The sequence below is a fragment of the Microtus ochrogaster genome, chromosome 7 (assembly GCF_000317375.1).
Source record: "Microtus ochrogaster isolate Prairie Vole_2 chromosome 7, MicOch1.0, whole genome shotgun sequence".
In the NCBI taxonomy this organism is placed as follows: Eukaryota; Metazoa; Chordata; class Mammalia; order Rodentia; family Cricetidae; genus Microtus; species Microtus ochrogaster.
Genome location: NC_022014.1, coordinates 62834663 through 62847013, shown reverse-complemented (window position 1 = coordinate 62847013; position 12351 = coordinate 62834663). Strand labels below are relative to the sequence as shown.

Below are 12351 nucleotides of genomic sequence, written 5' to 3'. Positions count from 1 at the left end.
CTCTGTAGACCAGGCTGGTCTTGAACTCACAGAGATCCACCTGCCTCTGCCTCCCGAGTGCTGGGATTAAAGGCGTGCGCCACCATCGCCCGGCTTGTTCAAGAGTTTTTTTTTTTTTTTTTTTTCAGAAATATTTGTTAATCAATTTATTTTTTAAAGCAGGCAATCATTTTCAATTTTTGTGCTTTAGCAGTTCTTTTCCCTTTGAAGTACTAGGGATCAAACCAATGGCCTTGAAATGATCTACTACTACAAATGACTTACTACTAACTACATCCATAGTCCACCCTGACCTATTCTTTTTTTAAATACTTATGTTATTTTATGTGCATTGGTGTTTTGCCTTCATGTTTGTGTAAGGGCATCAGATCCCTGGAACTGGAGTTACAGACAATTGTGAGCTGCCATGTGGGTACCAGGAATTGAACCTGGGTCCTCTGGAAGAGCAGCCAGTGTTCTTAACCACTGAGCCATCTCTCCAGCTCCCAGCCCTTAGCTATTTTTAACAGCCCTGGCTGCTTAATGAATCTTTGTCTCTAAAAATAAAAATAAATGCATGCTGAGTAATGGTGCGTGCCTTTAATCCTGGCACTCTGGAGGCAGAGGTGAACAAGTCACTGAGTTCAAGGCCAGCCAAGACTATACAGAGAAACCCTGTCCTGTCAAGGGGGAGAAAAATAGAAAATTCAGAGAGAAGTGCCCAACCAAGAACAGACTCCTGTGAACTTCCAAATTCTAAGAGCTCACATGTGGGAAGCAGTTTAAGTTCCAATAATCTGACTTACTTCCTTAGAATTTCTTTTGTCCAGTCCAGCCACTCTTTTAAGCTAATGTATCTCAAACACACTCCTTCATATATAGGTAAATTATATTAATTAAATTATCAGACAAGAAGATGATTATATAGTCTATTGTGTGCTGTTAAGGATTTATAAAGTCTTATATTTAAATAATTAAACTGAGTATGGTAGCACATGCCTATAATCTCAGCACATTGGAGGCCCCTCAGCTACATGAGAAGTTCTATAGTCCACTAACCTACATGAGCCCCTATCTCAGCAACAGCAAAAAGAAATAATTCCACTGGCTAAAATTTAAACTCATCTTGTGTGATGTATGGACAGTTTTTGACACTAGGTGGCACAGTTTCCTGCAGAAAGACTTTATGCAGCCCAGTTCTGCACCCTGCCTGTGAGACATGGATCCTTACCTGAAGGGACACTAGTTTTACAGACAGTGCTCTTTAGCACAGTTCACTCCTGGCCTTTTTTAACATTTGGGGATCAAAGTAGGAAAAATTCTATGTGCCTGAAGCATTAACATTCTCCCTTCTAAACGCAGTGTGAAAGGAGGAAAGTTTGGAACAACTGGGGTATATTATAAAATTGACCCAACTTTTATTAAAAATCATAATCATTAGATGCTATCCTTTGAAAAAGTCTACTTAAGAGACATAGTCTTAATATATATCATCATTTCAACAAAAGCCTGTAACTCTGGTAGAAATTAAATTTAAAAAGATGTGAAAGATTTGCTACTAGACACCTGTTTATGTTTAAGTTTGGGCGGTTTTATTTTAAAATGGGGCAGAAATTGTACCTTTTAGTACAATTTCTAAAGTACTAAAAGTCTGGCCTGTTGTTTTCTCTTGTATAGACATCGCTGTGGATGGCTCTGTATTTCCTTCAGTGGCAGTGCCTACCAGTAGCCTTGGCTCCTTAAAGCTGTGTTTCCTTAGCCGGGCGGTGGTGGCGCACGCCTTTAATCCCAGCACTCGGGAGGCAGAGGCAGGCGGATCTCTGGGAGTTCGAGACCAGCCTGGACTACAAGAGCTAGTTCCGGGACAGGCACCAAAGCTACAGAGAATCCCTGTCTCGAAAAACAAAACAAAACAACAACAACAAAAAAGCTGTGTTTCCTTAGGTACATATGTGTCTGGAGCCTTTTGACTCTTAATGCCTTTTGGGTGGGCGAGGTGTTCAAAACAGGGATTCTCTGTAGCTTCAGAGCCTGTCCTGGAACTAGCTCTTGTAGATCAGGCTGGCCTCGAACTCACAAAGATCCGCCTGTCTCAGCCTCCCGAGGGCAGGAATTAAAGGCATGTGTCACCACCGTCCTGTGACTCTTGATTCCTTATTGCTAAAAATCAGTATTTGGGAAAAATCACTGATATGGAGTAAAACCAAGTGGGGACGTAGTTTAATTTAGTGAATGCTCTTTTGTTAATACCCTGACAGGTAATTCTCTCAAAACTAAACCGTTAGCTCTCTTCTTCACTTTCATTTTTGCTTCCGGTGATTACTGTAGAGCTTGGTCACCTGCTTATTCTTCAATACAGATAAGGAAGAAATTCTCCCACATTGGATTCTGGGGTCACTTAATACTGACTTCTATAGGTATGATGACTGGTCATGAACACTCTTGAGTCAGAACTCTTCCTGGAAGATCAGCAGCCCCTTTTTAGGAAAAAAAAAAAAGCTATTTTCCTTTGTTTAATGAACGAGGGCACGATAGCTCTTCTCCCTGTCTTTCCCCAAGGAATGACTCAAATATTAATTCTCATAGCATCACCACATCAAAGGCGGAAACCAAGGTCCCTAGGACATAGGGGTTTGTGCAGACTGGATAGCTTCCCACTCTTAAGCCATTATTTATAACTGTGTGCTTAAAAGAGTAGGTTATTAAACAGCTTGCACTGACTTTTTTTAATAGCTCTACATAAACATGTAGTTCATTTATTCTGAATACTTATGCCAATTTATGATCAAAACTTGCTGAGAAGAGGGATGAAGCTCAGCAACAGAGTATGTCGCTAGTATGCTAGAGGGCCTGAGCTCAAACCCCAGCACCTCAACAAGAGAAACAAAACAGTTAAGTTTTTGTTGTTGCTTTCTTTTGTTTTTTGCCTGTTTGTTTGTTTTTTGTTTTGAGAAAGGGTCTCAGTATTTACCTCTGACTGGCCTGGAGCTCACCAGGCTGCTCTCTGATGTTAGGATTAAAGGTGTGTGTCACCATGTCGCCCCTCTCAGGTTTAATGACAAATATTTGAGGTGATGTATGTGTTAAAAATCTTGAGTTTATCAATATATAATGTATAATATACTAAAACATCATACTATAATTAATGCTATCCAATTATTTGTAAACCTTTAAAACCAATTTTAAGTTACTTGGTTTAATGAGACCAACCCTGCTGTCTGCTGCGCTAAGGAAGAGGCTACTGTGTTACATGAAGTCTGCCTTTATATGTACTAATCCGTTACAATCAAATGGCTTCCAAAAGGTTTATGAGCTAATATTATAGTGTACACTTCTTTTGTTTTAGCTAGCAACTATGTACTTATACTTTTAAAATATAATTATATATTGTTGTCCTAGGTAGCACAACCATTGTTACATTTTTTAAACATTTTGTTATATTAGGAAGATAAGACAGAATTCTAATTTATACCTTGTTAAATTACTAACATATATAAAGACCTGGCACTCACATTAACTAATGCCTAGGTCGTTGTGTTTAGAGATACCATACTGATTTTATAGAGACCTGGGGTCTGGCTTGAAACTTGACCAAAAGAATCAGAATGGGTCTGGGGACTGGAGAGATGACTCAGTGGTTAAAAGCACTAACTGTTCTTCCAGAGGCTCAGCACCCACATGGCAGCTAGCTCTCAATCCCCTGTAATCCCAGCCCCACGAGAGCTGAAACCCTCCTCTGACCTCTCTGTGCACAAGCATGCATGCAGGCAAAATACCCAAACAAATAAAATTAAAAAAAAAAAAGAGCAGATCAGTTTTTTTGGCATCTACTTGAAATTAGTTCTGCCTGGGAGGTGGTGATGCATGCCTTTAATCCTAGCACTAGGGAGGCAGAGGCAGGCGAGTTTGAGGCCAGCCTGGTCTACAAGAGCTAGTTCCAGGATAGGCACCAAAGCTATAGAGAAACCCTGTCTCAAACAAACAAACAAAAAAAAGAAATTAGTTCTGTGTCTACCCATGAATCACTTGCTGTAGAGCAATCGTAACTTTAAGTTGTTTTCTGACTGAATAGATGGTGGTGAGAAAAGCAATGAATAGTTTTCATCTTTGGGGGAGTAGAGTTCCTGTGTAGAAAGGGCTTCTAAAGGCTCCTAAAAGTTGAACTTCAAAAAAGAAAGAAAAGGCTGCATGTCATCCAGACAACCATTTATCATCTTCTTGCACTTACTTATCTCCCGGATACCCCTGATGAAGCAGAGTCCGGGCCAGCGCCGTCCTTTTGTTCTTTGGTAAACCAGTGAGGCAGACACATGTTTTCCCAGTGAATCAGCACAGGACTCAATTTTATTACCTTTGTACTGAGTTTTCCAGACAGACTAATTGGAAATTTTGCCTTTGGGATCTCACTTAACTTCTGTATGTAGATGATAGATTCAGCTGTGATTGACTTCACAGATGTTATGGAGCGACGCCACTCTTTAGGAATGTTTTATCAGTTTTAAGACAGCCACCTTGAGTGTAAGACTGTCAGCTTGTCTTCTTAGGAGTACTTTCACACACACGCACACACACACACACACACACACACACACACACACACACAGAATCATACAAAGAGGCTTGACTAAATTAGCTCCTAGTTAACTAGTATAACCATTTTAAATTTCATTTTTTAAAAGATAGCCAGCCCTAAAAGTAAGCACAAAGGTATCTCCAGCTCTCAGTGTTTAATGAAACTTGGTAAGAATATGGCCTTCCACACCAAAGGGAGGGGTGTGATTGTAGTAAGTTATGACCTGCTCTGCTGTCCATACAAAGAACTCAGAAGTTTCAAAACCCAGAAAATGGAAGTTTTTTTGTTTGAAATAAAGTAGAAATACACATACTATTTCATAATTTTATAATTAGAGCATTTTTAACTTATTGAAGTATGAATATATTCATGCCTCCTTGTGAAAAACCTAATTTGTGTTGTGACATCAAAAGGTCTTTTTCTGGACTTTTATAGATACTTCATAGATAGCAAGGCATAAGTTAAATTTTCTTTTTACCACCAGATTACAGTTTGACATGATCTTAGAAATAATCACTTGTAAAGAAGTGTTTTTGAGCCATCTCAGTGTCTCAGCTGGTAAAGGTATACTATACCACCAAGCCTGACAACCTGAGTTTCATCCTCAGGACCACATGGTGGGCACAAAGCACCACGCACAGGTTTCCTCTGGCCCCACTCCATTATACATGGAATTTTTAAAAATTTAAACTATTATTATTATTATTAGGTTTTTATTCTTTAGGATGTGGTGGAACCCATCCTCATCTCACTAGTGAATACGTGCTACACAATGAAAACTTGTCTCTAAATAACAAAAATGAAGGCTTAAATTTCTTTTTTGAATTTAATTTAGAACAGTACCTACTATTACTAAAGCCAGAGTATAAAGATAACACAGAATTGTCTAAGTTGTAAGTTTTTTCTTTGTACTTTACTTTGGAAAGAATATAAATTGTAGGAATGTAACTTTTTAAAATTTGTGTAAAAAGAATTGAGTCTGTGGCACATGCCTATAATCTTAGAAGTTGAGAGGCTGAGGCGGGAGAATCTGTCATTTGAGGTCAGCCTGAGCCATAGCTGTAAAAACAACTTCAAATACCTAAGACAGGGTTTCCTCAGTGAAACAGTCTGGAAGTCCTGAACTCTGGAGACAGGCTGGTCTCGAACTCAAAGAGATCCGCCTGCCTCTGCCTACCAAGCGCAGGGATTAAAGGCATGCGCCATCACTGCCTGACTGAAATACCTTTTTTCACAAAGAAATATTTCCTGTTAGAAATCCTACCTTCCTGTCTAAGTTTGGTGTATTCTCACCCCAACAGACTTGCCTGAGCAAGTGCTATGTGTATTAATTATCCTGACCAAAGCAGAATTATTCCATTAATCAAACTTCGGGAAATATTGTGTAATAAATATAATTTATGAGACTAGATATGGAATTTCAAAATGAAGCAAATCCAGATGTCCAGTGTCACAAATAGCTAAACTTTCTTGTTGGATTAGAAAGATTATGCTGAATTTGGAAAAAACAAAATAGAACCTTAAAATCTTTTTGTCACTTTTCCCTAAAACTATTTCCTGTACGGACCTTGCTATATCTTTGTTGCTCAAATCTCCTGTGTCCATTTAAATTTTTATTCTACTTACCCTATCGACTAATGAAAGGTGGGTATCTTAGTTAGGATTTTTCTTGCTACGATAAAACACCATGGGGAGAGCTGGGTGGTAGTGGCGTACGCCTTTAATCCCAGCACTCGGGAGGCATAGGCTGGTGGATCTCTGTGAGTTCAAGGCCAGCCTGGCCTACAAGAGCTAGTTCCAGGACAGTACAAAGCATACAGAGAAACCCTGTCTCGGAAAAAATAAAAACCCTGGGAAGGGAAGGGTTTACGGGTTTAGTTCAGTTTTCGATTCTAGTTTTTTGTGCTATAATTTCTAGCCTGGCTCACTTATTTCTTTGATATAGCTAAAGTATGACTTTCATGTAATACATTGGTGAGGCTTGCACTTTTTAAAATATTTTTTATTTGTTTTTTTTTTCGAGACTTTTAAATATTTTTTTAATTTATTTTACATACAGACCACAGTTTCCCCTCCCTCAAGGTCTGCTGTACTTTTTAAAAATTATGCTTAAAAGATGGTTTGGGGTCCAGGGATTCTAGAAGGATGAATAATAGAGCACCTGCATCACATGAGTGAGACCCCGAGTTCAGTCCCAGCTCTATAAAGAGAGCATGAGTGACTTGAATATATGTAATTTTCTGAAGAATTGTATTCAAAACACATTTGTTCTTGCTTGTTTGTTGTAAACTTCATTCCTGTTAGTTTTGTTTGCAACGATTAAGTATAAGGTTGAGAAGAGTAAGGTTTCCTCTCAGTAAATGCCGTCTAACCTAAAATGTCGGGGTGTAGGCTACAGAAGACCTGTGAAAATGAACAAGGAGAGAATAGAGTTGTTAGCCAAGTTGTAGCTTTCATTGTCCGGAAACCACCACATCTGCCTCTAAGCTGAGTAATAATGACTTAATAGAATGACTATGGGAAGTATGAACCACTGTTGAATGAATGAACAAAGAGGGTCTCACTCTGTGACCCCAGCTGGTCCGAAACTCCTTAGGTAGACTGTGCCTGGCAAGGTTGTTACAGAGCTTGCTAGGTAACTGGGAATAAACAAACCTCTTGTCCTTTGTCCTACACCTTCTGAGTGCTGGATTGCAGTCCTGTGAGTCACCACACCTGCTCCATGGTAGAGATGGAGCCCAGGGCCTTGTGCCTTCTAGGCAGGCCTTTAGCAACTTTGTATACCCTCAGCCTGGAACAGTCACCTTTAGGAAAAAGTCTGAAATTGTTGAGAATTTACTTTTTTTTTTTTTTTCTTTTTTGAGACAGGGTTTCTCTGTAGTTTTCTGAGCCTGTCCTGGAACTAGCTCTTATAGACCAGGTTGACCTCAAACTCACAAAGATCCGCCTGCCTCTGCCTCCCAAGTGTTGGGAAGCTGGATCACTTCGAAACCATTGGTGCTTTATTTTCTGATTTACACTCGCCCACCACCCCCTTAAAAAAAAAAAAAAAGTTCAGCTGTATTTGTAGCCCAAGGAAAAAGAACAGTCACCTCTTGCATTTTCTTCCTTTTTCATTACTGCCATCATGTGTCTCTCATGATTTCTCATGTTATAAGTGTTGTTTTTGACTGGGCAATGGTTGCACATACCTTTAATCCCAGCACTCAGGAGGCTGAGGTAGGCACATCTCTGTGAGCTCAAGGCCAGCCTGGTCTACAGAGTCAGTTCCAGTACAGCCAGGACTACACAAAGAAAAAACAAAAACAAAAAAATCTGTTTCTGAAACTAGATCTCACTATGTATCCTGGGCTGCCCTAGAATTCAGGGTGCAAGCGCTATGCCTGATTGTAGTTACTGTTTTTATAGTGGATTTGCTAGATGTCATTGTGTTGTTACTCTGGAGTTAAGACTAAACTTTTAATTCAAAATTTTGTTATGTTTGTTTTCTTTTTGTTAGGATTAGAAAATAATCCTTTTTCTTCCAACTGTAGAATCTATTTTCTACATATAATCTTTTTTAAAAAAAAAAACCAAGTTTTTGTTTTCATGGTTAAGCATGATTTTTAAAAACCTAGTTGAGGGTACCTAAGAGAACTTTTGGGATGTTGATATAATCTAAATATTGTATTCATATCTGAAATTGCCAAGGAATAAATAGATCTTTAAAAGAAAAGGGCAAAATAAAAATATTCTTTTTTAGCCATGGGTGGTGGCACAGGCCTTTAATCCCAGCACTTGGGAGACAGAGGCAGGTAAGTGTATCTGTGATTTTGAAGTTAGCCAGGGCTACATAGTGAGATACACTGTCTTCAGAAAAACCAAACAAAAAATTTTTTGTTTTTAAAACCATCAACATTTTAAATTTTGAATATATATAAGAATTTCCAAGAATTACAATCCAAGAAAAAAATAAGAAGCAAAAACTAAAAAGTAAAAAGGTCAAGTAGATTTTTTTTAAACATCTTTCTTAGAAAACAATGTATAAAAAAAACAAGTAAGTAAACATGGAAGGAGTGTTGGAGAGATATTTGAGAGTGTTTGCTGTGCTTCCAGAGTTTGGTTCCATGCACACAATCCCATGCCTCTGGCCTCTCTGGGCACCTGCATTCATGTGCTGATACTCACACACAAGTACAAATAATTAAAAGTAATAGAAATAAATCTTGGGGGTGGAGAATGACTTAGTGGTTAGCAGCACTTGCTACTTTTGCAGAGGACCCAGATGTGTTTGACAGCACCCACATGGTACCTCACGACCATCCTTAACCTCAGTTCCAGGGGATCCATCTTCCTCTTCTGGCCTTCTCATGCACCAAACACATACCGGTGCATGCAGGCAATATACTCGTGTATATATAAAAAAAAAATGAGTAATTCTTAAATAAGTAAATAATTTGTTATCTTTGTAATAAGTAGGACTTCTGTGATAACTTATTTTTCTTAAGAACTTTAGTTTGTTTATAAGCGCACGTATCCGTGTGCACTTGGATATCGCAGACAACTAGTAGGTGTCACTTTCCTTCTAGCGTGTAGATTCTGGCAGTGGAACGCAAGACAGCAGAATTTACCCTCTGAACCATTTTGTCAGCCCCTGAAATGCTTCATTTTCGTCAGTACATCTTATATAGCTGACTTTTTAAACCACAAATTCATTTATTCTCTGACCTTAAAGGGCTTTAATACATAATGATTACCTTTTTTAGGTCTGAATCACTTATGAAAAGTCAGTGGAAAAATCTTTGCTAGAAACCGTCACATTCAGAAATAGTCACACAATATGGTCAGTAACAAAATGTCATGTGTATATAATCCTGTTCAATAAAAGTATTTTTGTTTTAACAGATAATGGCTACTATATATTATATACTAACAGACAACCACCAATCTATGCTTAGGGCATGTGAGAATTTACAGTTTTGCCAATTCTTGTATTTATTTTATTTATTATTAATGTGTATGTGAGAGAGGGAGGAAGGAAGAGAGAGACAAAGGCCAAGTCAGAGGACTTAGTTGGATCTGCACAACAAGTACATTCATGAGCTATCTCATCAGCCTCCTATTTTTACCAATCCTGCGGTTGATTTTCTAAATTATTTTATTTGTAATTGTATGTACATGTGTGTGCTCATGTGCATGTGCACATAGGCATGCAAGTACCTACCGAAGACTGGAGAGGGCATCAGATCCACCGGAGCTGGAGTTAGAGGCGTTTGTGAGCACAGGAGCCAAAGCCCAGGTCATCTGCAGGAGTGGTCAGTGTCCACTCTCAGCTCCTGAGCCGTCTCTCCAGCCCTCTGCAGCTGCTTTTCATGCAGATGACTCATCATCTGCAGTTAGGATTCACCTATATCTAAATATAAATATAGTATAATTTATGTTTAATAATTTATAATACTTCAAAATAAAAGCAGAATGTCACAAAAGTTGCTGTAGGAAAATTCTTTTAATAAAAGTACAACTTATTGATAAGTGGTTACATGTTTCATCTTTTTTAGGAATTGACTGGAAAGGGTAGGTATTCTCATTGTGTGTAAAAGAAAAGTTTTATTACAAGGATTACCTTCTGACAAGTAATTCTCGATAAATAATATATAAATCAAGTGAAAAATTAGATAGGTTACCTAGAGCTGGGTTGGGAGAGATTCTTTTACCCAATTACTAACTGCATCTTAGAATGTGTGTTTATGCAGAATCTTGTTCTCTGGAAGCACTGTTTTCCTTGTATTTCATAGTGATTAATGTGATGTTGAAATAGCATGAATCAAAATTCCTTTTTCAGTAGTATTTCTCATCAAAGGTTTCTTTTATTTGTTTTCTAGGGCCCACATATCGCTTCAGTTACATTAGCTGCTTATGAATGCAATTCAGTTAATTTCCCTGAACCACCCTATCCTGACCAGATTATCTGTCCAGATGAAGAAGGCACTGAAGGAACTGTTTCTTTATGGAGTATCATCTCAAAAGTTAGAATTGAGGCCTGCATGTGGGTAAGATCTGCGTTTTCATATTTGACTAAAACTAATCTCGCCATCTTGATGCTATGTCAAACCTTTTAAGAATATGAGTCACATGTGCCTAGTCAGTGAAGAATTTGTGAGGCCACTTGTTGCATACTTCCAAGGCAAAAGACTCCTTAAGTAGTTACAAGGCTGCACATGGTGTCCCGTGCCTGTAATCTTGGTACTTTGGAAGCTTAAGCAGAAAGATTGTAAGTTCCCAGTCAAACTAGATTGCAGAAACAAAAAAAAAAAGTAGTCATGTATTTCACAAATAGATTAAATAAACACGGTGTTTGTTCTTAGAGAATTTATTTCATTTTCAACATTGTTAGTGAAAATATCCACCATTCTCTGTATAAACTAAGCTTCCTTTCTGTATTGATTTCAGACTACATAGTTATGTAATAATCCTATTTTTTCAGTTTTCCTAATCATTCTCTTGATGTTTTACTTAAATTTCCTTTTAGTGCATGCATAATTTAAACTCTTTAGTTCATTATGTTTATATTCCCTTAACTTTTCTTTTCCTCAAAGGTTCTTAGAAATAAAAGCATGTAGGAAAGATCAGATACAGATTTTACCTCAGGTGTCAGTGAGATTGTTCACTGGGCAAAAGTGTCTGCTGTCCAGCCTAATGTCTTGAGTTTAGTCCCTGGAACCTCTGCCATACATTGTCCTCTACCTCTGACCTCCATGCCCATACCATGGCATCCATTTGCACGGACACACAAGCGTGTATGCATGAACATATGGGTGTGCATACATAAGCGTACACAGTATAAATAATCAAATAAAGTTTTTAAAAATTCTTAATTTTACTTTTAATCTCAGAACTTGGGTGGCACAGGCAAGTGGGTCTCTGAGTTTGAGGCCAGCCTGGTCTACATGGCTGGTTCCAGGACAGCTAGGCCTCTCACACAGAGAAACCCTGTCTCAAGAAAACAAACAAACAAACAAAAGAAATAAATTAAATTTCTAATTCATTAAAGCAGGAGTTGGCACCATAACTTAGAAGCAAGTTTTTTGGTTCTGGGGTGTATGTATATGTTTATGTGAATAAGTATTTTTCTTGCATGTATGATGTATAACCATTTGTGTACCTGGTACTAGTGGAGTTTAAATGAGAGCATTAGAACCCCAGAACTGAAGTTGTGAGTCACCATGTAGGTTCTGGGAATTGAACCCAGATCCTCTAGGAAAGAAGTACATGCTCTTAACCACTAACCTTTTGTCCAGCTGTAGAAGAGATAGTTTTAAAGTCACATGTTGGCGCCTTTTCCCACTGGTGGTTCTACAGATCGAACACTGAGCTAAAAGCAAGTGTTCTTCCACTAAACTGCATCCTCAGCCCAGCAATCATGTTGTGCTTTGAAGGAACTCTAAAGGAAATGCTATTTGTTAAGTCTGTTGATTGTGAAAGGCAGGAAGAGCTGTCGTGTTTCCTGTTGCTCTTTTATAAACACTAGATACAGATTCATTATGCTAGTTGTATGTTTTATAGATTTGAGATTATTATGAAAATTATTATTAGAATAACAGAAGGCATTTGGAACATGCTAGAAAAGTTTACCAGCTGGGCAGTGGTGGTGCACACCTTTAATCCCAGCACTCAGGAAGCGGAGGAATCTCTGTGAGTTCAAGGCCAGACTGGTCTACAAGAGCTAGTTCAAGAACAGGCTGAGAGCCGGGCGGTGGTGGCGCACGCCTTTAATCCCAGCACTCGGGAGGCAGAGGCAGGCGGATCTCTGTGAGTTCGAG

The 12351-nt window shown here is 38.5% G+C and overlaps 1 protein-coding gene across 2 annotated transcripts in view; it reads left to right on the top strand.

Moving 5' to 3' along the window:
• Vmp1 (vacuole membrane protein 1) overlaps positions 1 to 12351 on the top strand; it is a 99761-nt gene that overhangs the window by 24449 nt on the left and 62961 nt on the right. For both annotated transcript variants that reach the window (XM_005350465.3, XM_013347563.2), the window contains exon 6: positions 10414 to 10581. In XM_005350465.3, the coding sequence (XP_005350522.1) occupies positions 10414 to 10581 (168 nt within the window). The remainder of the gene's footprint in view (positions 1 to 10413; positions 10582 to 12351) is intronic.